General features: G+C 41.8%; 1 protein-coding gene across 5 annotated transcripts in view; it reads right to left on the bottom strand.

Annotated features, from left to right (window-relative positions):
* The window catches only part of il1rapl1a (interleukin 1 receptor accessory protein-like 1a), a 160993-nt gene extending 135083 nt beyond the window's left edge, over positions 1-25910 (bottom strand). Inside the window, exons 1-2 of one of the 5 annotated variants that reach the window (XM_069707063.1) lie at positions 25049-25910; positions 522-623 (exon numbers count right to left, since the gene is read on the bottom strand). In XM_069707063.1, coding sequence (XP_069563164.1) covers positions 522-603 — 82 coding nt within the window. In that variant the 5' untranslated portion in view covers positions 604-623; positions 25049-25910. Of the gene's footprint in view, positions 1-521; positions 624-23758; positions 24213-25048 lie in introns of those variants that run through there. The other 4 variants (XM_069707061.1, XM_069707066.1, XM_069707064.1 and 1 more) reach the window with 4 other exon arrangements.
* Between the last annotated feature and the right edge of the window lie 243 nt (positions 25911-26153).

Here is a 26153-nt window from a genome sequence, read left to right as displayed (position 1 = left end):
GAGACACAAGCAAAAAAAGTCAAATTTTTTAGCTAAATTGCTAAATTCTCCGATTGTGTGATAACAACATTCTTTGAAATTTCCTGACCAACGTCTTTCTGAACAAATATTTTTAATAAGTCTGCAGAATCATAGGGTAACACTGTTTAGTGCCATTTAGGAGGCACGATGTTGATACCTAACGGTAATTCTTCACCAGCTAAACATAATCCAACAAAGACAACAACTGTAATATTCTGTAAATTGACTTTCTATATTATCACAGACACAGAGGTTTAGAAAGCAACCACAGAAACAATTAAATCAAAGAAGTTAAATTCACCAGACGTCTCCAAATTACATCAACAACAGAGCCAGTCATTGATGGTTGGAGGCTACCATGACCTTAAGAGAAAACCCTGGACTCGCTCCTGCACATGTATGAAAACAGTCACTGACATACATTAACAAACAGGGTGTGCATGCGCAGGCTTCATACTGGAAGCCACACACGAGTTCGGAGGACACAGCGCTCTAATTACCTGAGCCTCTCTTCGAGACCACCTTCACACTCTTGGACAGGGTGATGTACAGCAGGATCAGCAGAGGGCTGGGAGGTCTCATCTTCCCCCCGTCCTCACAGCCTGGAAAGAGATGAGTGAAGGAAATAGAGGAGGGAAGGAGGAGGGAAGGAGGAGGGGAGAGAGAGAAAGAGAGAGCGAGAGAGAGAAAAAGGGCCATCAGTCACTGCCTGCAAATGAGATCAAGTACCTCCTTGTTGCTACTAGACAAGAGTGAGTGTCAGTGTGGAGAGATGTTCTGCAAACACTACAGCAAGCGAGCACACACACACCATTGTGCAAACATTTGCGCACATGCGCACGCGCACACGCACACACGCACACACACACACACACACACACACACACACACACACACACACACACACACACACACACACACACACACACACATCCTCGTACTCCAAGACCAACACACCACTTTCCACATTCCCCTGGGGGGGTCTTTCTTGTAATGCTTCTCTTTCATGATTGCAAGTGAGACGAGTTATCATTACAGGGATGTATTTCATGAAAAAACATTCACTAAGATGCTGACGAATCAATAAAGAAATAATTACATGTGTAAGAAACACCATTTTTAATTGGCATTTTCATTAAAAAAAAAAAAAAAAAAAGGAGACCTTGAGGGAATTTCAAATTATCACCATGTGACGGACAGAGATGTAACATATATCCCATACCAATAGCCCGTATCAACTCATATATTATATTAATTGATGGAGGTGACTCATTTTCTACTCCTCATCTTCTCTGAGTAAATGACATAATCTAACATGTAGTAATTACCCTCTAATAGCCGGTTCCTGAAATAGAGCTGGGGCTGTCGTATAAATTTGACGTTAAATGAAAAAAGAATGCACTCATCAAAGAAACAGTTTATTAGCTTACACTGCAATACCCTTCGAGATCAACCGTCATCTAACTGCAATAATAAGCTCGACAGACAACACAAGAAACAAGAGAGCGTTAGAGAGGAAATCAGTGAAAGTTTGAAATGGTAGACAAGAAAGCAGCTGTTTTGGTTAGCTTAGCTAGGATATAGAGACAAACTGCAGTCTAACGTTAACAAAGTCCATTTAGATCTTAAGCTCAATAATACAGCGAAGGAGGAGACGAAGGTCTGGCAGAGCCTCACTTTTTCTTTTCTGTTTTGTCATATGTGCTTTGACTGCTACCCTTTGTGCAATTTACAAGATGATATTAAGGGACTTTGAAACTTTCAAGATCTCAATGTGAGATCTCCTGTTAATAGCAGAAGCTTTGGCCAATAGTTAACAACAAGGGTATATTAATTGGAGGAACTCTCACTGGAATAGCAGTGACATTAAATGCTGAGATGACATTTAAAATGAAGTGGGTGTGTGCTCCTTCCAATACATTAGTGGTGCTTTCAACCTGCTGGGGTCCACATTTTTCTGTTATTAACTCTTCAGGGTTATGATGTTCTGTGGTACAAACTTTGCCCACCCACCTGCTTTATAAAAGACTTTACACACAATTAAAAAAAAATACAGGGGCATCCACACTGTACCAGATCTTTTTTTGGAGGCTTCCTATTATCCTGACAGAAAAAAACATGTGAATTTCCCTTGTGCAAATACTCATGCAATCATGTGAGCAGATGTGATTTTGCCCATCGGAAACATGGTTCTGGAACATTTTCATGGTGCTAAGTTCCCACTTAATTTCCCCATGTTATCATACATTGTAATGTGGTAAACATGGGAAACTCATGGTTTTTTTTTTTCTTTAAGGGTACAGCCTACCATGAGAAAGACTATAGACTCCCTAGTTTTGGGGCCTGATTTCAACTGGTAGGTTCTTTGGACAAACATTAAGGAAGCTCGCAATCCTGACTCCTAACAGATTCCTACTAACTGTATTCACTGGACATATCTAACCTCGCTGAAACTCCACTGCATGAGCGCTGTAGATGGTCTGCTGTGTGGTTTATGCATGACGAAGGCCACTTATGTTCACGATGTTGGACGGTCCAACAATTTTACAGTTCTGGACTGAAGCGGCAGCACGGCTGTCTGACTTGGCATTAGTGACAGTCCTATGGCGACTACGCCCGTCTTATCATTAAGTAATCTGTTGGAACTTAATATCACAAAGCTTAAAAAGCTTCTAAAAATATTACTGTCTTCTCACTCCTTTAACATCAGACACGGGGTCCTTATATTTTTGGAGGTTATTTATCTTGTCATGTGTGCCACAGCTGATTTACTCAAAGATCTTTCAGGTCGACTCCTACGCCACACCTTGTGTTCCCATATGTCAGCATTATTACCTATAGTCACCATTCAAAGCGGGCCAAACGGTGGGCACATCGATGTCGTGCCACATTTTGGCCAACTGCCATGATTTCCTATTAATTTTTATTGACAAAAAGGAACACGTCCCTTACCTTAACTCGTGCCTTTCAAAGTGATTACATAGAAGCACTCAGTTTCCCTCTGTGTCTACATGTCTGTGTGTGTGTGTGTGTGTGTGTGTGTGTGTGTGTGTGTGTGTGTGTGTGTGTGTGTGTGTGTGTGTGTGTGTGTGTGTGTGTGTGTGTTAGGCATATATCATTTTTCTGATTGCATTGATTGAAAGCTGGTAACCAACAGCGACTGTCTCTCCAGTGAGTGTGCGTGGGAGGAAGGTTGGTGTTCTCTTCTCTTTTGGTATTTATTTGCTTTACATTGCAAATAATTACATTGCCGTGTGGATTCATGTACGTAAATTCAAATATCATTTGCAATTTGATATACTTATTTGATTAGATTTTTTTTTTTTACGGGTACGTGCTTGCTGTTTTTTTGTGTGAAACTTCTTTCGGTTTGTAAACTCTGTGCGTAGTTACAAAAAGTCTGCTAGGTGTGTTCATTTTACACATGGATTAAAGATATAAGATACAATATTTTAATCAGAGATATTAGGTAGACTGTTTACAGTGGGCAGAACCAGGTTAGATATTTCCCCTATTTCCAGTTAGCTTCATAGAGACATGTGAGCGACACCAATTTCCTCATTAAACTCTTGACAAAAAAGTGAACTAACTCATTTCAAACAATTTTGAACTTTAACTTGTCTAACATTTTAAACTTTCGCTAGTTTAATTTTCCAATGTCCTGGTATCAAAAGTTGAGCGGAAATCTATAGCCTTGTTTCATTTTAAGACCGAGAACAACAGAAGGGACAGAGTTGGCACAGTCAAAGCTCTTATACTCTTTACTAAAGTTGTCAGTGTTGCTGAGGAACCAGACAACCTAAAGGCTATAGGAGGAAAGGAGGCAATTCAGCCAGATCCATGTTTCTGTCAATCTAGCTATATATATATTTAAAAAAAAAAAAGGGGGAACAACACAGATAATTAACCCAATGAACCTGAAAGACGACGGGACCCTGGCCTTTGAAGACAGAAACTGAGAGAGACAGAGCCAGGACGAACATTGGAATCTGCAGCGAGTCACGTGGCCTCCAGATTAGCATAACTAATGAAAGGAGCCTCTCTCAGTGTGTGTTTACACGACACTCTCAACTCCTGCTTTAAAAAGGAGCCTTTCTCTCCTCCGCGATCACATTATACTCGGAAACAACTTTCAGTCGATAAAACACCGCTCGACCAATAACATTCTGGCAAATGCCAAAGCTTAAGGATTTGCAGCTTTTTGTACAACTAAAAGGCCTTTCAAAAACATGGCAAAAAAGATGATCAGTTTAAATGTGTGTTTTTGGAGTTCTCAGTCTTCAAGTCCCTCAACTGACATTGATTAAACGTCTGAAAACTCATATCTGTTCATTAAAATTCAAGAAATGTAAAGCCTTAGACTGGTGTAGATGTAGCTCTAACTTTTGCCTCCATTCACTACGAACATATATAGAATGTGCAAATATTCCCCGCTTCTATTTCCACCCACCGCTGGACTGCAGCACGAGGTCAGCAGCTCATCTTCAATTCTGCTCATCAAACACACAAACCTCTGCTTGTTTTTCTGTTTTTCTAGATACTGTATGCGACACGGAGGCAAATGGTAAATTTGGAGTAATTTGGCTACAAACGTTTGAACCAGAAACAGACCCTGAAGAAGAACAACCAGAAAGAAGACGGACCTGGCACCTTTGGTATGTGACATTTGGCTGTCTGTCTGAATCCTTGTCACTGGTAGCGTGTAAAAAAAAACACATGGACGTTGTAACATAGGTACAAACTTTACTTTTAATGGATGGGGCATCCAGTGCCCTGGAGGTTAATATGAGCACCATTACCACATCTCATTACCCACTTTTGCAAAACTGTAAACTGTTCAGTCTTGGCAAAATGCAAAAAAAGACAAAATTTCAAAAGTTGTCTAAGTTGATTAACTTATAAGTGTTTCAATAAATTCCGAAGTAAAATACCTGTGTCTCTGGGAAGCAGCTGAAAAATCTGTTGTTCTTCCTGTACCAGTGCCGTCATTTGGTGTTTGCAGTGACATTGTTGGTGGCCGGAAGAACTACAGGATGACTGTGCTGATAGTGTAGCCGTGAGGTCACACTCTAAATGTCAAACAAAAACAAAACTAAACCTTGTTCGCCTCGCTTGTACGGCAACTAGCTACGTTTCCAACCCTGAAAGGTGCATCCCCAAATGTGTGCAGAGGACATTATGAACGAGGAGGATACATTTTACCGTGTTTTGGCTGATTTGAATATTCAGCCGTATTTATTTGAGCTCGATTATAAGGCTGAAGAAGAAAGGCATCAGAGGGAAGCCGGCGCTGCAGCTGAGTTAGCCGTGCAGGAGGATCTGGTCGTTCAGGACCACCCAGAGCTGCTGAGAGAAAACAGCGACTAGTGGTGCATTTGCTCAAATTCCCCTCCGATGCCAACGGAAACAGAATCCTTCTGCTGCAATGAATTTCAGCGTGGGCAGTTTTTGTTGGATACCGACCGAGATAGACATTCGTTTGCTTTACTATGAATAAAAGTTGTCTTCCTCATTTGGACATATGTCTGCTGAAGACCTTCTACAATATGCAGTTAATAAACAGGAAAAGACAACCAGCAGCAGAGAGCCCACGACCAATGCAACCAATGCGACGAATGCAACAATTTGAGCAACAAAGTCGGTGAGTGTTGAGATATACAATAACGTCGTAGGGGAGGTTTTCTAAATACGTTGTGCTGTTTGCGTTTACAATTGGAGCTAATGTTACAGTATATGTTTGGGGCTTGTATCTTCCTGATTAATGACCACCTTTATTACTATCGTTCAGCTGCTTCTCGTTTTTTTGTCGAGTGGGCGCTACAAGGTGAGAGACTTTGCAGGGGAACCAAAGGATTTGGGGGTTTGGCGTCAGGAGCTCATGTGCAATGCATCCTGGTACAGTTGGCTCTGCTGGGACAGCTCAATGAGCAGGACAACTCTAAAAAGAGCTTCCATACAGGTCGCACTGCGGAATCTATTGCTTCAATTGAGTTATCATCAGCAATGAATGGACATCCACATTAAGAGTTTTCGCTTGAAAAATAACTGAATGATTGGCGAGGGGAGGTAGGGGGGTGAGGGTGGGGGTAGCTGGAGCGTGGAGCTGCACTGCACTTCCCCATCCTCCCGGTCACAGTCTAATTCAGTGGAACAATGTCAGTGACCCTCCTCTGTATCCCAATCATGTCACGCCTTCACAAGCTCAGTGGGCTTTGGCTCCGGCAAGCCATGACATCACCCGGCCTGCCATCCTCACACAGAGAGGGGCATTGTGCACCTCACACGCCCACCACAAACACCCAGCACACCTCGTCTCCCCTCACCTTTTCTTCCCCTTCAACCCCCACCCACCCACCTACCCCTCCCACACACACACACACACACACACACACACATACACACACTTCTTATTTCCCGAAATATCACCACAAAGAAACTGTAACCGCAACACAAAAGAGCTTTTTCTGACAGTTAAAATCAGAATCCAGGTCAGACCGACCGGCTCTCCAGAACAGACGGCTTGTTGATGGACAGATTGGGACGAAGCATTAACACACATTAGACGCCAGTCTGCAAACTCAGGAGGGAGCCTTTCTCAACTGCCCAAGTTTAGTTCCTGTAATAAACGTAGCTATTTGCAGTGACTGAGTGGAGGGCTGTTTTTTTCTTTTCTTGCATCACTCAACTCTCGAAGGTACTTTCATCATTTCATCATGCTAAGATATGGCTGAACAATGTAGTAATTACCTTTAAGGTTCATTCAAAACCAAAGCAGAGTTCATTTAACTACACAAGACAAATTTCTCTGAGTGTAAGTGGCTCACCTGGCCTTTTCTGAACAGATCTGAATACAGCTAGAACTCACAGGGCAACGTGGCACAAACACGATCATGTTGAGCTGACTTGACTCAATTAAACGACCCCCCTGTAACCTCTAAAAAGCAAAAAAGTTGGTGACTTTATAAATGTATAAACTGCACAGAAGTATCTAGTAGTACATATATATCTTCATATTCTGATATGACGTTTTAGCCTTGCTAAGGCCCAGCTTTTTTCCCCGAGGCGTCAGGAGCAGGTGTGTTTGAGGAGGCGCACACACACAGAGGCATGGCGTGATATCCACGCTTCAGTGATGCATGAAGCATGCACACATCATCACACACAGTAGCACACATGCCGTTTGCCTGCTGCTTTTTTTTTTTTATCAGAAAATGAGGGGCATTGCCTGGCACTGCCTGCTGACTCGCCCCAACAAAGGAATTTACTGTCTGTTTCCATTGTAATGGGACTGCATCTTCCAGGATAGCAGTATCTCTTCCCAAATTCATTTATCATCTCACGCTATTTGTTGCCAGCACAATCTCTCTGCTGTGTGCATGTGGTGTGTTTGTGTGCACTGGACTCTGGGTCATAGTACAATTTTCTTTTTCTCAAGACTTCACAAGACACAGATTCACGCATTACAGGCAGAAAACGAAAACACCTTGGTTTTTAGCTCGGTTACTGCTGATATAGTCTGCAGTTGTGCCATTTTAAGACAGAGAGGGGAAGCTCCGCCATCTTGGCATAGCTAGCTGCGGGTGATTGATCATGTGATTTGGGGATTTAATCCAATTTGAAGGCAGCCTGCACTGGGGTCTCGGGTAAAGTACATCTTCATAGCAAGATGTGGCAGGACCAGAAATACAGACATTGCAAATGTACATTTGAACAGAATTTATCAGAAACCTGTGGATGCTACTTTGAAATCGTGATGCTTGTTGATGTCCACTGGCTTTAAAATATAAATAAGGCCATCTAGTGGTGCTATTACAATAAAGGAATTGCTTCAAGTAAAGTTTGTATTGATCGTGTGTGAAGTTCTGGTTTTCTCAACTCAGAAAAGATTCAACCAATCAGAAGAGAGGGTCACTGATCTCAACACACCTTAAAAACGCAAACCCAAAACAGCCTGCTCCTGGTAGAGTTCTACGGAAAATCTTAAGAGAGGAGATATAATATATATATTATATAACGATATTAAGGTGGTTTTTAAAACTTGAAATTTGAGAGTTTTATTCATAATCTTGATTTCCCAAAGAAAAGTGTTCAATATGAGACCTTTAAGACATTAGATCTGACTTATTCAGGTGCTGTTGAATAGAAAACACATGTCAAATTGTGCATTTAAACTAACTAATTTAAAGCTGGACTGTTAGAGTTTGAAGTTCGTTAAGACAAGAGCATTAACGACGATGTCTCTATTCTGTCTCTGCTGAACACAAGGATTGAGGATAATGTCATTCTCAGAACTAGGTGACTTTTCTTTGCCGAGCAAAGTACAAGGGATTAAACTCTCTCTGAACACATGAATAGACCAGTAGTGCTTTTTGATCAATATTGCATGAGTAATAATCACAGAATATTAAAAGAGAACTCGACAAGTGGAAATATTTTTCTGCGTTGTATTCAGATCCCCTGGTGTCACGAGATAGGAATATGTATATGTGGTATTTGTAAACCATCCTGTATTCTACAAACTACTACATTATGTATGTGCTTTAACAACCACTGACTGTACAGAATAACCTTTGAAGAAACGCTCTGAGGGACATATAAACTGATAACACTGTTATTATTGCGCAGGTTTAACGCTCAAGTCAAAAGCGGCAATTAGTGAGAAAGTTAAAATTATTCAAAAGAGGAAGTAAATCTGTGCGTCACTAACTTTCAGTGTTCTTCTCTTAATTTGCAGTTTTAGATACTCAACATCAACGTCACTAAAAATCAAATACGACACCAACACACAGAGTGGCCAGAAATAAAGATGAAGACGACAAGCACAAGCACACACACACACACAGTCACATACAAGTCAATGAGTCATAGGTGTTTCTGTGTGTCACTGTGTCAAAGAGATTCATGCTGGGAGAGCAAAGTAAACAGCACAGCACACTGCAACTATGCAAACTGTACGTCTACCTGTTCCTTCGTCTGCTCAATGTGGCATCGATGTGTACATGTGTGTTTGCTCTGCTGCTCGCCAGACGTGTCACAGTGTGAGTCAGGCCCCTTGAGTATTATTCTGCTGCAGTAATGCGAATCACTGCCTCAGAATAAAAAAAAAAAAAAAAAACATAAAGCCTGGTGGTACGCTCAGTGGGCTATGGTTAAAATGCATTTGACCACTTTTGACCATGACCAGCCCTCATTAATCTCCAGAGGCTGGCCATAGGTGGTTAGAGTTAACGAGCAAGGTGCTGGGAGCTGTGACCTGCCTCAGTCCCAAAATGCACCTCCTCACTGAGAGATTAATTACCACACCATTCAGAGCCAGTCCGCACCCCCTGCTGTTCTCCCAATTTTGAACATGGACATACCGCACATGCACATAAGGAGCGCATAAAAAGCAACATTGTGTACACAATTAATTAAAATAGCTTCAAGGCAAACTAAAGCCATTTGCACACGATCGGTCAAGAGCAGAGCAGTGGGTTGTTCAGGTCTGAGTTCAGACACATTCCACCAGCGGTGAAGCATTTTCTTCCAGTTGTTGTTGATTGCTCTCAGCTACGTCCCCCGTGTCCACGCAATTGTCAGCTGTCCAAGGATGACTGGCTGCGGAGATGCTCTCATGCTCCCAGTCAATGCTGCCTTTGATGGCGAGCAGGGGCCAATGCTCTCCTCACCCATTTAGTCAACACAGCCCACTGCGGGTAGCCAGACCACCACTGACATACAGATAGACTAAAAAACACTGTCAAACACAAAACAAACACACATGGATGTGACGAACATATTTAGGTATGCACACACACTGCAACTTTCACATACAATACAATGTAGGTAGTGCCTTCTTTCTTAGATTAGATTTAAATTTGTTCTTTATATTATTTCTGACTATTGATCTAAACTTATTTATTTTACTATTTAACTGAAGTTCCTACAATTGGAATGTGTATGGTTTAATCAAGCAGCAACCCACTGTGGCGTCACTCACTGGTTTGTGAGCTGACATTTTAAACCTGGCGTCTGAAGTGACCATGGAATATAGTGAAAGAGCCATTGCATAACACAATTTGTAAATAATGTTTCAGAAATATTTTGTTTCTGATTTGTATCCCTATAATATTTATACAACAATTATTTATTAGTTGTGGTGTCAATATACACTACGGGTCATCTTACATACAATGCATAGCTCTGTCTCTCTCCTCGTCTCTTTTCTTTTTCAGTCTCAAACACACTCCCACCACATGAATGTGGGAGGACTGAGGTCAGTCTTTACCATAAAACAAGTGGTCCTTTTGTTGTGAATCATGTAGCCAAGCAAAAGAGCTGGATATTTGTTTCAGATTTGCTAAATTGCGTCCTCTCATCGACTTAAGTAAATAAAAATACCACCAAATGGTTATCGATTCATTTAAATAGATTCTTATTTTATCAGGCGTAGAACATAATGTCCTTCATTTGCCAAACTGCAGTCTGATATTGACATCTACTGTTAGAGGGCATCCAAGCATTCAATGCAATGCCAACCCACTTGTCTAAATGTGATACTGTTGTTGCAGCAGAATGCATTACGTGCACACACACACACACACACACACACACACACACACACACACACACACACACACACACACACACACACACACACACACACACACACACACACACACACACACACACACACACACACACACACTCTGCTGAAGGTATCAGGCTCTGAGATTTGTCCCAGAATAATGTCAGTGTGATGGACGTTTTGAGTCAAATTAAATTTTTGTATTCATCAATACATGTTTAGAAATAAACTAAAAGCCTCAGGGGAAACATGATTCTTTGGACTCTAAAACACAATACAGAAGTCGAGGTTTCAACAACATGATATGGGCCCCTTCTAGGATAAACTGTATCTGGAATTGCCAAAACTTTCCTGAAACCTCTCAATCCTAGATAGACAGACATACAGCTGCTGTAGAAAAGCACAGTCCCCTGATGAGGAATCAGCAGCCGCTGTTTACAGTGGAAACACACTGCCATATGTTGCAGACTGCACAAAAACTATGGCAGTGATGAAAAAGTGAAATTTGGCATGCGGTAAATAGCATTGGAAAAAGACGATACATTTACTATATATTCCCCTCCTATAATGCCTGCGGCTGTGAAATATGCTGGATGTGCCTATATTACTGGTGTGTGGAGGGGCATTGCGGTCCATCCTCTCAAATAGACACGTTTTTTTTTTGTTTTTTTCCTCTCCTAAAACACAGCTCCCCGAAGACAGGAAATGCTGGCCTGAGCGGTTTTCAGCTACAATGTGCATTTACGCTTTGGTATCCATGACAGAGTCTATCCTATTGTCTAGAGAAGCCATCGTAGTGGCAATGGAGCCTAAATGAGGCCAATAATGGTTCTCTGCTCAGTCCCCAGAGTCTTGCCTGTTTAAAAATCGATTCTCTGCTTGACTAGGGACAAGCTGGGAATAGAGAGAAGTGGAAGAAATGGAGAGGAAAGTGGGGTAAGGGTGGGGGGGTTGGTCTACATAGATTGCCATGTACGTAGCGGAGAGAGAGGGACCACCAAACTATTTTCAAACTGTGGCAGTCGAGGAAGCTGCAGCTGTTGCAGTTTTTTCATTAAGTACTGCTACAGTGTTGGCTAATAAAAGCCATCAGTATGTTTACTGTGTGCGTGAAACAGAGGGCATGAAAACACTTAATTTGCTCGTCAAATAACCGGCTGATGTGTTTGAGGTTGATGCATCGCCATGTTGCGATCAAAATTTGTGGTCAGTGCAGAATGGCAGTGTGCGATTTGAGGCAACACAACCCTGTTGAAATTCACGTAGTACACGTGTAAGTGTACTAACATACAGTTCACTACATGTAAGCGCACCAACAGAAATACGCACATTGAGACGGTCATCAGCCGTTCTGGATATTCGATGCCTCCGCAACACAATCTACGTTCCTGGCTGACAGTAATCCACTGGGATACACATGAAGAGGCTCAAACATAATATAAAAAGCAGTCATTATGCAGCACTTGGAAACCGTGGTTTTAACAGAAGCTGGTAGAAACGTAACGAAGCCGTAATGGCACATTATAGAAAAGTGGATGATTGGCCTTGCAAAAGTCTGCAGTCCTTTAGTGCCCTTCTAGTTTCCAATGTGTTCAGCTTGCTAATACTGAATGTTTGTCCTGCTATTTATAAGTAAATAATAAAATGAAAAACACTTGATTATGTAGCTCATTATTTAAACAATATCCTTGAACTGTAAAAATGTAAGGTCATCCCAGCTGTATACACACTATCAACCAATAAATGCACATAAAGCTATCGCTAAACAGTTTACACTGTAGAGTACAACACTGTAGTACCGGCACAGTATTTATTATCTTTCCATTTTAAGTCCATTTGTGCAGAACAGTTTTAAACCAGACCGTCACCCTGTGCATCTCACTGTTTCCTGTACACAAAAGCTTTATGTTTGTTTGTTTAGCTATTATTATCTTTGTTTAGTAGTATGTCTTCTGGTGCTTCTTGCACTACATGGTGAGAGCTACAACTTAAGTCAAATATGTGTTTATATACCTCACCAATAAACCTAATTTTAATATAAATTTGACAAGGCACTCCACTTCTCAAAACGCGGCCCATTTTTTAAGTCAGTGAAATTGATTTCCTTGATTGCAATATATTGTTTTCATTAGCATGTTGCCTGTGATATGATTGACAGAAGGCATGTCTGAAAGTTATAACAGAGAATGCAAACTATTTGTCCATAGTTTTACTTTGTAGAAAAGACTCTGAAAGAAGTGAATCAGGAGGCAAACATTCGGTGGCGTCTCATTTCTCTTCCCAGCTTTCACAATATTTCCATGCGTGCACATTAATATGAAACAGTGATGGAAACTTTGTCTGCAAATGTATGATCGTTCTGATGAAACTTAGCAACAACTCACTCATAGAGATGGATTACTTTTACAAACTCAATACAACCGTAACAATATTTTCCTTGATTTGGATTTTTTTTTCTAGAGTTTCAGCAAAATTAGCAAAATTTTGTAAAATAGAGTTATAACAAAAATATCTTGAGTAATGCACCAAACAGTGTGGAGGTGTAAAATTAAATATCTATATATAATATCATACATATCATAACTCAAATAAGATATCATCCACCATATCCTTCATCCAATCCAAATAACAAGAATTTACTTTGTTCATGCAAGAGAAGAGACTCAATCACAAACACATCACAGAAACTTACCAACGCGAGAGCAAACAACGGTGCTGACAGGAAATCACAGACGTGAACTGATGTCGAAAAGTCTTCATTCCCAGACTTTGCTGCCTACAGAGAGCCTTGGATGTTTTAAGAGCTTCACCAGCAACTGAACCAATGAGAGCAACTCGTGGGTGTTGCAGAACAAAACCTACAGCCAACCAGAGGTCTCAAAGACACACACACACAGAAAAAGGGGGGAAGTATGTGTGGACGGTAGCACACACTCACTGGGGATGGATGGATGGATGGATGCTTAATTGAACATGTGCCTCCCCCCCCCACACACACACACACACACTCCCACCCCATCTTACTGCAGCTCTCCTGTGTAAGAATTTCACGCCATAAGCACGTCTCAGTGACCTTCACCTGTCTCCTGTGTCTCACCTCAACATGCTCAACGGTCCGTCTCAACCCGACTGTGGTGCAAACTTCACCACGGTGTGTGACACAATGGGAATCCAAAACCAATATCTCACACAGCAGTACGATATCCAGCTAACCCCAATGGATAATGCAGACCTATAGATTTCTTCCTCTTTTTTTTTTTTTTTTTGCACAAATGATGTCTGGACACAAAAATGTTAAACATGTTTTCTTTTTTCAGGACAGTGAAAGTCCATACTGTATCTGTCAGGGGAAATTATCTACACTGTTATTTTCAAATATATTGATCGATGTACGGTAATCATATCTGCAATTATAGACTGGGGTATAAAAACAATGTTTATAATATTCTTCACATTGCTTTCAGTTGTTTAAAATCAAACAATTAGTAAACTGAACAGCTGCAACAAGCAGTAGATTAATTGTTGGGCTAAAGAAGACATCTGAGGATGCCGCTTTAGGCTGTGGGGAAATTGGGATCACATGATATTTTATAGACTAAATTATTAATCTATCAAGATAATAATAGTCATATAAATTAACATTGGAAATAACCGCTAGTTGCTGCAGAGATTGTTGATTTTACATAAACAATGCAATACCACTAGAATAATGTGAGGGATATTGGATGGAGAAGTCCATTGTTCTCATTCACTTATTGTGTCCCTGTCTTTAAGGGTTAGTGTAGTGTGTAGACTTACTGATAATTTAGAAATGCTGTTATTTGTAATGTATGTTCAGTGAAAGTAAAATAAATCTGTTGAATTCAGTGCAGTCAAAACAATTTGGGCTGGTTAGTAATTCAGAGTGGCTGTTAAACTTGAATATCTAGTATCCACTTTGTCTGGCAATGAACAAATGTTATTCAAAATACACACATCGACTTACACACAGTCAGTTATCATTGATTGACCACGACTGCATCTATTCTGTGGTGCAGATCCTGTGGGTCTCAGAGAGGGGGAAATGCCCTAGAGCGAGCAGTCCAGTTATCTCAGATAGAATCACAAGTCTTATGTGAACAGAAACAGAACTGTAGGACAGTGTAGTGTGTGTGTGTGTGTGTGTGTGTGTGTGTGTGCGTGCGTGCGTGCGTGCGTGCGTGCGTGCGCGTGTGAGTCCTGCTGTGAGGTTACTCAAAGTTTTGTCAAAGGAATATGGAAGGGGCTTTGACGACTGCAGGCCGGGCCAGTGAATAGCCACATCTCCTCACAGTCCATGTGTACAACATCCTTTGTGTGGAATATCATATTTGGATACATAACACTACCTTATTACTGTCATATGATAACAAAGCATTACAAAGGGGAGCCAGAATTGAGGAGGCATACCACGAGAGCCAGGGTGAAAGTCCAGTCAGCGCTCTTTCTTTTTCTCTCTCTCTCTCTCTCTCGCTCTCTTTTTTCTGACACCCTGCAAGGCCTGGGCAGGCTGATCTGCACTGGTGTGTGGATGGAGGCAGAAAAGAAGGATGGGGGGAGGAGGGAGAAGAGGCAGCAGGAGAGAGGGAGGCATGGCAGGGGCTGCAGGACTCGGAGAAGTGCCAGATCCCGGCTGGAGCCAAGAACAGGACTGACTGAGCCTGTGTGTCAAATGAGTGTGCACAGACACACACAGACACACACACACACACACACACACACACACACACACACACACACACACACACACACACACACACACACACACACACACACACACACACACACACACACACAACACACGAACACAAGCATATGCAAGATGAACAGACATGCAGTAGATGTCACTGACCTTCGACAAACACACAGAATGTCACGGCTATAACACCGGCTCACTACCGGTCCTCTCCTGAAGATCCACCATTAAACGTACTTAAAAAGCAGTTTGCCATGCTCGTATATTTTGAGCTTTCTACGTCCTGGAGTTTAAAATTTTAAAGTTTTAGCTAACAAGGAGGCCGTCTGCTGTGCTAAGTTGTTGCCATGCGTGTGCTTTTGTGTGAACTCCATTGGAAGAGTGTTTAAAGACCTTTAACAGTTGGCTGCGACTTAGAAACCCACTCATTACTGACCATTGGCACTAATAGCCAATATCCTGTACACAATGTGAGCCGACATCAGAGACGGCTGTTCAAAACGTCGCAATATTTATGGCAGTCCCTGCTCCCTGGAGACTCATTGCACCATAACACAGACCACTGCAGCTGACAAAATAACAGGGCAGAGTGTTTTAGCTTTAGGAAAAATTTGAAACACCTCTCGTTCTCTTTTCCCCGTGCTGCGTCTCTCTCTCTCTCTCTCCATCTCCCTCGCCAATTCTCACATGACCTTGTCTGTGTTTTCGTCTTCCCTTCTTTATCGCTCAGAGCTGGGGCAATCTGAATGGGATGGAAAGACAACTTGACAAGCCAAGAAACAGAAAAATTGAGATAAAGTCGCTCTTTTCTTTCCCTCGTCTTTTTTATTTTTGGTGGTCCAATCCACTGAAAGATCACGGCTTACAATTTCTCTTTTATGATCAAATCTGATCCTGAAAATTCTAACAACTTTCTGACTAGTAACTGCCAGCTCGGATATTTCCAACATCTACGTCTCCGAGGAATTCTCCAACTGTGATTCACTTTCCGCACCAATTCTACAAAAACGAAATGATTAAATTACACCTTTAAATATAATTTCATACTGGAAGACAAGGCAATTTGCCAAAGTTAATCTTGTGTGTGTAAGTGTGTGTGTTACAGACACAGACAGAGAGGAGCTGTTCTGTCATTTTTTTTTTTTTTTTTTTTTTTTACACTCCTGCGCTCTTTTCAGTTGTGTGTATCATATGTGAACACGATTAGGAACTGTTCATATTACATCTCATATACATGGTAAGATTTGACCAGAACCAATGCAAAGTGACAGCTTGAGAGAATGATTGCATTACAGCTGGTGTGATCTACACTCCGTGCTTCATGGCAAGGCCAATGGCAGCATGCGAACAGTGAGAGATAAACCTAATAAGAATGGGGTCAGAAAAAAAGATTTAACCATGCAAGGAATAATCAACATTATTCCGATTTTTTTTTTTTTCTCTTGATGGGACTGGGAGTCCGGTTCACTTTGCACTTAGCGGCTGACAAGGCAACACGTCCTTCAAAATTAAATGAAAGCAAACATCATCCATCATCTTTGAAAATTGCCAAAATGAACATTGTCTGATATGGCGGTCCGAAAGTCTTACAAACACCTGCGACAAAAGATCCTCTTATGTGGGAAGGCTGTGGTCATGGTTTAGCTTAGAGAGAGGGTTAAAATAACATATTTAAAAGTTGGTGACCCATCAGTTTGCCCTTACATCTTTCCAAAGAGGTTTTACGATTACAAAGTTTAGACTTTCCTACCTTCACAGTCATCAACCACATTTGCATAGCTGCAAATATTCAACACCACTTTTCACAAAGGTTGTTGTAAAGCTCCTTAAAACGTGCTTTCAAAGTATTTCTGTCCAATTTATTTAACAAGCAACAATCAACAACTGCTTGTTTAAGGTCAGGGGATGTTCATTGTCATGGTTACAATGACAATTACTTGGCTGCAGATTTCATAATGACAACTGTTAGTATGAAATGGGCAATTGGAAGTCGTGTGTGAAACCACTGTTCTATGAGAATTAATTTATTCCCAATCTCGCTGGCTGCTTTTCTCGGTCAGCGGCTGGTCTAAGTAACGTCGCTGTACATTACAATAATTTTGGCCTGACTCCAAAAGAGCGCAACGAGAACGCAAACAGAGACAGACGACGACACAAGCTTCAAAAGTCAAATCCTTCACAACAAGTGCTAAATGTACACCAGGGGCAGCAAGCTAACAGTAGCGCCACTGCTAACCGCTTGATGTAATGTCAGCATCAGTAAAAACACTTGCACACCACAAATCAGTTTTACCCCAGTACATACTTTAAGTATGTGAACATCTTAATATCAGTATTAGATATTATGAATAACGGGGTTGTTTGTCCTTTCTTGCTGAATTTATTCCTTCATCAAACATTCGTCGACATAATAAAACCTACTTGCCCACTGTTTCTTAACCCTTGTGTTGTCCTCGGGTCAAAATGACCCGCAGCTGTGTTCAACCAAGTTCTATTTTATTTTCATGTTTTTTGGGATCATTGGTGACAAGGAGGCTGTGAGGGTTTCTTTAAAGAATGATGACCAATGATCCCCAAAAAAATATAAAAATATAGAAATAAAATAGAACTTGGTTGAACACAGCTGCGGGTCATTTTGACCCAAGGACAACACGAGGGTTAAGAGCTCCCCAATATGAGAAAAATGGCAAAGCCTTCATTCCTTGGACAAATGATTCAACTTCCTGTAACCTTTTCAAATTAAAAGCCTTTATTTCAAGTTAAAAGCCCTCTATCATTTAAAATACAGTCATGTACCGGGGTCTGACCTAGCCTTGTTGCTCTAACAGTTAAATTCATTATCTTCTTTACTAAACAAATCTATGTTGTGAACATCAGAAACATCTCCGAGCATCTTTTATTCACTGTTGAACTCCAGAACGTAAAACTCTGATTTGCTGACACCGGCAGATATTGGCACTTGTTTTTTCCACTTCAAGCACTGTGTAAGTATTTTATATTTTTTCCAACCAATGCATCCACCCTGACCTCCTCCATCTACGGACTATGTTGCTCGATAAAAATATCACACCACTTCTTCCAGATGGACAAGCGTAATAATGATTTTCTTGAGGCAGCCTCATTTGGGTACAAAACTAATAAAATACAGCCTCGGGTATAATAAAGATGAAGTAGCTTCAATCAGTTTTCAAATTTACAGTTCGGCCTCAGAGCTCTGTATGTCTGGCTCGACAGCAAATGAAAGGAGGCTTGAGTAGCTTTCTCCACTTCTCACTAACTACACTTTGCAAATCCATCGTCCTTCCATGATACTGTTTTATCTGGTTTCGATTCTTTTTCTATTCTTTATCGATCTCCTTTCCTTGTTGATGTAGAAGCAATGTTTCTGTATTCTGTTTCACCTGATGAGCAATCTGACTCAAAGCCACAAAATCAACACCACTTTAGGCTAAATACTGTAAAGGGTGACAGGTTGCCCTTTTTAGTGACTGAATTAAAAGGAAAGGCTCTTGAAAGCAACCTTGACAGGCCTAACACTTTGTTCACCACATTGACAGCTGACAAAGTTCAATGAAAGTAAGAAAGCGCTCCAGGTAGGAACTTCAGGCCACGGACAGAAGTTTGAGCATGAAGGAAAGAATAAGGGGGATATCAGTGGAGTGGGATCTTTGCTATGTGCCGACAGAGTGATAATGTTAGAGAGGTTATCAGGGAGGAGATATCAGTGGAGGTGAGTCCAAGCATCCATTATCAAGTCTCCAGTGATCTGTTGCATTCATCTTTTCACGTTAGGTTTGTTTTCTGATTAAGTTATTTTTTTCTACATCTACAATGTCAAATGGATAAAAAAAAAAAAAGTATGAAGCATAGTGTAATTGTATTGAGAATTAAAAAAAATGATTATGGTGTGTCCTTACAATCTTTAACAAACAACACAAATACTAAAAACACTATAAATTAAATTAAATATATAAATAGATAAAATTGATCAAATCAAATAAATAGATAAATTAGAGTCAATCTGAAAAAAGGAATTTGTCAGTGCCGAGTACATACGCGAGTAAATTTTAACCATATTTTACATTTCATTTTAAAAAGTAGCTATTACTACACACACACCATAAAAACTTTCCTGAATGAAATATTCTCATTCTGATAGAAACTGTTCCGATCAGTAATTTCTCTACATTATAATTGAGTTGAAATTAATCTAAAACATCATATGTTTAAATGTATTCATGTTTAACCTGACCTTGTCAATCCCCTCACTGGTCTGCACCAGCAGCCTCCAGCCACCCGACCACAATACATTTGCTACTTCAAGAAAATAGTATGATTACAGAGAAAGAGCTGAATAAATACTTCACGTAAATAACGGAATGCGCTAATAGATCGATTTATTTGGCAATCGTAAGTACAAGACTACAGTCACCACCCAGTAGAGTTATTTGGGTGGGTGATTGAATATATAATGTTGGATGTTTTGGGTGGTTGAACTTCGTCTAATGTTGCGTTCAAATGGAACTTGTGAGCTCGTGGCTACAACATGGGAAGTCGTGTGCACCGTAGGCTTGGCGTTCAAGTTGTAAAAACACTGTTGCTGGGCAACAGCAACATGAACGGCGTGTAGAAACCACACAGGCTAACAATTTAGCAACTTAACAGGGAGGTAGGGTAATGCAGGAAATGCAAAGGCGCAGAGGGAAACGATGAGGCCGTTGGGAAGATCAACATTTTCCTCAGATGTAGGCTATTATCAAACTTATGAAGACAAACTCTACATGACTAAAATTACAACATATTAACCTAACATCCAATGAAAAATGTACTTCCATTGCCTCTGTCATTTCCATAAATGTCAGCAGACACGTCATAGAACATTTCCAGTTCCGACGTCATGAATACCACAAGGGGGCTGTTCATATGGACTCTTGTCGTGTACATGGGAAATACGACCCCATTTGAACGCAGCGTTTCTGTGATGCATCTTTCCTCATCCTTCACTGCCACGTTCACAACAAGCAGATATACATTTTTACCAACCATTAGTACTTTCTTAGTGATTATTCCATTATCACCAAATTGGTATTTCATCTGGGAGTGATTACTTTTACAAAGACTTCACAGCAGGAGGTAAAAAATCCTTAAGTGTACTCGACCACTATTTTGGCTGGACTGTAGGAATATTCTATATACCAGACCACAGACAGATTGGATCACACATTAGATTTCCTTACTTTCTCAAACCCTAACCCCATGTCCCCCATTCACAATTCAAACACTGCATGCGTGAAAGTACAACACTTATAATCTACAACGTGTATTAGTGTTCTTGACCTCTGCATCATTATCATTTAGACTTGTAGATGCAAATATCTTATGAGTTCATGCTTAAAGGTCATCAAACCAGCATCTAAATGCCATCGTCCTAATTTGTGAGATGGAAACCTGATTTATTGGACATGTTTGGTTCTTTTGAAGGGCAGTTAATCAAGCAGTATTCTCTCTGCGCTGTTTATTGTCCTTTTATTGTCAATCAATGTGACAAGGAGGAGATGGTCCTTTAAAACATGACCGTCGTCCAAATATCAATTCCAATAGTTCACTCATGAAAACAATGTGAATGTGCACAAGTGTGTGTGTGTGTGTGTGTGTGTGTGTGTGTGTACACCAGTAGGGGAATTCATGAATTAGCTCTCAGCCTATCCTCACCCTTTTCTGCAACAGTACACAAATCACTGACCTGTCCTTTCTGCCATGATCTGGTGATTGGAGGGACTCCATCGGATAACACAGTTTCCTTCCCTGACACCACTCTGCACTCTACATCTGTGTGTTATTATTATCTGTTTGTATACGTCAGTGTATAATTGAACATTTTGAACCTTAGAGCCAATGTGCCTCAAATGAATCCTCAGCTCCCACATCAAAATGATTATTTCTAAACAAACCGTGTTTAATCGACTGCGTGCTTCCGCGGCTCTCTCCATCTGGAAGGGTGCTGTGTGACAGCTTCCCTTAAATTACAAATATCAATCTGCCACAGTGGGAGCTCAGCTGCCAGTGGCCTCATGGGGGTCCACGTCAAAGCAACCAGCCTTCAAAACAAAGCCATCAAAACAATGTGCTTGCTGGATGCTTTGTTCTGAGTCAACCATGTTTGTCACCAGCTCAAAGCGCCGGTAAATTGACCAAATAACTGAACAACAAGAGCTTGTGGTATACAGATACAGGTAAATGTGAAAATCTGCCAATAATGCAAAGAAAAGCACAGACACAGGTAAATATAAAAGGCTACAAATAATACTTAGTAGAGAACATAACTGAGCCGGCTTCAGACAGGAAGCTGACCTGAAATTGGCCCAGTGTGTGGTTCTGGGTCAGCTCTGTGTGGCTCCACCGCTCTCTCCCCCTACGGCAGGGACCGACAGACGCTAACACCAAGGGCTCCCAATCTGCTGTGTGATCAGTGGGACTCTCCTTAAGCGTGTTCCCCCTCCTCATCACCGGCTGTCTGCTCCCAGCAACACTACCACTTGCACTCCATCCACCCGCTTATTGATAAACTTCGCCGCAGGATCGCCTTCGCTCTTTGGGAAAAGCGATCGGTCTGCAGGGGGGCTCATTCAATCAACGTTAGGGGAAAACACACGTCATTCATCACCGACATAAGACCAGTCAGGACAATTACCAGCCACTCTTCTGTTCCAGATGAACATTGACCTCCAGATGATTGGCTTGCTGGGGTCCCACTGAGCCTTCATGAACCTGATAGGGGTTATCAAGCACTGTCATCACCTAAAGAGACATTCTGATATGTACAGTGGATCATACACATCCATACAGACTGTGAGCAACCGTAATCACAGGAAAGCAATACAGTCAATTATTAAGTGCACAGTAGATGTCATAGCTCCCCCAGGGTTAATTTGATTTGCACTGGGTCTGTATCACTTCACCCACTGTGTTTATAGCAGCTATGGTGTGCACTGTAACAGGCGCTGTGTGTTTAGCCCTGTAGAAATGCTTATACTGAGTACAATCATCTGCCGTAAAAAGATAGCACTGAATGTTTGAAGTACTGATTAAATCGCCTTCAAAGATTTTATGTTCTGTTTTATTCTTAACATGTTCGGCAAAAATATCACACACGAGAAAAAAAAAAAAGCATTCCGTGATTGAATATGCACGCTATAACATAAGAGACTGAGAAACGGAGTTAATTAGCTTCAGCAGACATCATACTTCAGTCCTGTTTGTAATGCTGTTGGGGTTACTTTTCTCTGGTGTTGCTATGTTTCATCTTCACAAAACCAGCTTTCACACGGCTTTCGCCAAACCCCTCTTCATGATGATCAGCTAATGGATTTTAACACCACTCAGTACACATGATGATGCCATTTAAAGCAAACACTGTGATCCGGGGCCAAAACTGAGCAGAATACAGGGCACAGGATATATGGCACAGTGTGTCACCATGAGGAGCACAACACTGTGACTTGATGTGTCAATTCAGATTGGGTAAAATGAAATATGCATGGAACATAATAGGATCATTTACCAGGGGTTGAATGAATGCTGTTATTGGCCTAATATTGAGGCAGCGCAGTTGGTGTTGTATTCAGTTGTGTTTAAATGTGTCTTAAATGGCTCCCTTTTTTTTTACCTGAAAGCATACATGTGGCTCACTAACTGCTCAAATATTTAAAATGGAAGAGAAGCCAGAGAGAGTTACTGCAGCCACTGAACATTTCAACTTACAAAACGAGCCCACAGTTGAACAAAGGAGCTGTCCTGTTTCAGCACCACGGACAGTTCCTGTCATCTTTGCTATGACGAGGCGCTGCTGGCAGGGGCGACGGCCTGCCTGGTTTTATCTGCCGCACTTTGTAACATCACACACAAGTGACTTCACCAATTCATGAATGCGATGCTCCATAAAACAAAACAAAAAAAAAAATACACCGAAAACCGAGGCTGAAACGGAGACCTTTTTCCTTCGCGACTTTTTATGTTAACAACGTGAATTGGAGATGTGGCTCACCTCCAGCTGGCCTCTGCCACGTCGCCTCCGCCAGCACAAATAGATATAGGTCATCTGACCAACTTAAATATTTTTTTTTTTTTTTTAAACTGTCTGCTCTGATTAACGGTATACTCGGTGTCTTCGCAAACTGGAGTCAAGCGAGCAACCAGCGACACAGCAATGGTTGGGTTTTAAAGCCACTGTTTTGCACCTGAGTGTGTGTGTGTGTGTGTGTGAGAGAGAGAGAGAGAGAGAGAGAGAGAGAGAGAGAGAGAGAGAGAGAGAGAGAGAGATAGATAGATAGATAGATAGATAGATAGATAGATAGATAGATAGATAGATAGATAGATAGAGAGAGAGAGAGAGAGACAGACAGACTTCCCGCAAGCATGCATTGAAAGCACATGTTGAAGACGAGCCCAGCACTGACCGATAGACCACCCACAATCTCTCTCCACAGCGGTGTGTAGCAGGGCTAAAAGAACCCAGCAATTCAAAAGAAAAAAAAACTGATTAAGGTGGACGTTGTCTGAGGAATGCCACTAAGGCTGTAAGTGGTCCGGCGCTTCTGATCCAGACGCACGTCCAGAAAAAGGATCATCATCTATCATCACTCGGATTCCTGCGTCATGTGTCGGCATTCGCACGGTTCCACCCAATAGGCGGTATGTCCCCCATGGGAGCCTCGTACAGTAGGGTCGAAATGGCAAAAACAAAGCCTGTTAGAGTGCGAGCTGAGTAAGAGTTGTCATTCCAATATGGTCAAATTTCCGGATGAGCTTTGTCTGGGAAATTAAAAAAAATAAATGATAACGTGTGCGCAAGTTTGGGCATGTCATAGTCTGTCTCCTATTTAAACTACAGTGACGCACTCTCTTACAAACACAGTCATTTCAAACTCTGTCACTGGGAGTGTGTGGGTGCGCACGTGACACACACACACACACACACACACGCGCGCACAGAGAGAGAGAGAGAGAGAGAGAGAGAGAGAGAGAGAGAGAGAGGGAGAGAGGGAGAGAAAGAGAGAGATAAGTTTTTTGTGTATTTTTGTTGGTCTGTTTTATTGTGAAATCGTTGCGAGTACAGCCAGCAGCCCTATATCCTCCGTATAAAGACAGGATTGCGCATTTAATAAGGCTTACTGCCTTCAGGGAAAGCTGCCGCCTCGTTTACACCTTTATCTAAATCCTCTCCTTAGTGAGCTCCAGTGAGCCCGGCGGCCCGCTGTATGAGACTGCACTGCAGAGGGCTTCTCCGGAATCTCCATGATTGAGCTCATGAGCAAACATATCGTGCGCCAAACAGGGGCACTCGGTCCAAAAAAGACACAGGCATTGAGATTTCCCCTCACACTGCGACACATTCCCTTAGTTTAAATATTTATCCTGAATGTTTGAAGCCCATTATAATCTATATTCCAACTAATCTCCCTGCTGCAACAGTGGCAGGTGCTCAACTTCTCCTCCTTAAAGCGTTTGACTGGCTCATAGCCTTTTTAAACTGCTGAATATTTACATCTCCTCCACCGTGGGTTTTTTTTTTTTTCTTCGAGGGTAACTGCTGCAACTGTCCGACAGAAAACCCCAGAGTCACGGGCGATCAATGTACTGCCGCAATAATCGAAGGAGCAGCAAAAATGAGGTCTGCGAACTTTATCAAATGGTCAGAAAAACCGTGTTGTGTCGCCAAGCCAAAGAGGGGAAAAAAATTGGCCTACCTTCAACTCGATTCCAAAATGGTACGACGCCGTTTGTCAGTCAGTGGGGAAGGCTGTGGACATCACAACTCCAGGTCAATAGAGAAAACACGTTTCCATACAGCGGGAGCGGGCTTGAGATAGTCTGTGCTTCAGCGAGGTCACCCATTCAGCCAATCGTCCGGTTTAAATCCAAACAGAAGAATGGAGATTTTGTCTCTGTCCTTTGGGGAAGAAGTGCGCCAAGCACTCTCCTACGCAGATGTGACTTTGCGCGCTTGAAATAAAACGAATCACGGGTAAGAAAAGAAAAAAAAAATATTCTACTACAGCCAATAAAACATGATAACAAAACGAGTTGGGGCAAAGCTGCCAAATGACCGCCCCTTCCAAAAAAAAAATCTGACTTTTACGCAAATCGTGTCAAATTACTAATCCTCTCCTGGGTGCTTGACCATCCCAGACGCTCTGGTTGGTGCGATCCCCACTCAGCCGCGCCGCGGTGGAGATGGGGGAAAAAAAGAAAAGAAATGTATGGATATAATGGCCAGATCCGATGGGGGGTTTCCTCCACAGGCTCCGCTCTATAGTTGCAATGCACACGACCAGAAGGATCTCTCCCCGGTCCTAGTGCACCACACACCGTCCCTGCTGGCTCTAACACACGCCGCGGCTGCACCTGCACTCTGTCATCTTCATCGATTAAACGGTGAAATGGATGAGGGGCAAAGAAATTCCAGCAGACGTCTATAAGTCAACTCAAAGCTTCAACGCTGAACAGAACGCGATGTGCAAAAAGGGTCCTCACTTGTTGGAGGAAAGAGAAGGGGGGACAGGATGGATAAAGAGAGAGAAGAGAGACCGAAGGAGGGTAAGCGTGAGAGGAGAGAACAGAAAGAAGGAGAGGACGGGAAGTGGCGTAAAACTGATACCAATACTCCCGCATCCTGCTGGTGCCTCAGCCTCACATGAGAACAGAGCTGCTTAAAATAAAGTCTGAACTCACAGTCTCATTCATGTTCAAGTAGTGGGTGTCCTTTTCTTTTTTTTCTGTTTAAATTGTTTTACTGCAGCCATTAAAAAGACCAACAGGAGGCCATGACACTTAAGTCAAAGGAGAACATTT

The sequence above is a fragment of the Brachyistius frenatus genome, unplaced genomic scaffold, assembly GCF_029030835.1.
Source record: "Brachyistius frenatus isolate BFR_SWC_R1_liver_20210118 unplaced genomic scaffold, ASM2903083v1 Contig_66, whole genome shotgun sequence".
In the NCBI taxonomy this organism is placed as follows: Eukaryota; Metazoa; Chordata; class Actinopteri; family Embiotocidae; genus Brachyistius; species Brachyistius frenatus.
The sequence above is the reverse complement of the archived record's forward strand: the minus strand, read 5'-3'. Positions and strand labels throughout refer to the sequence as shown.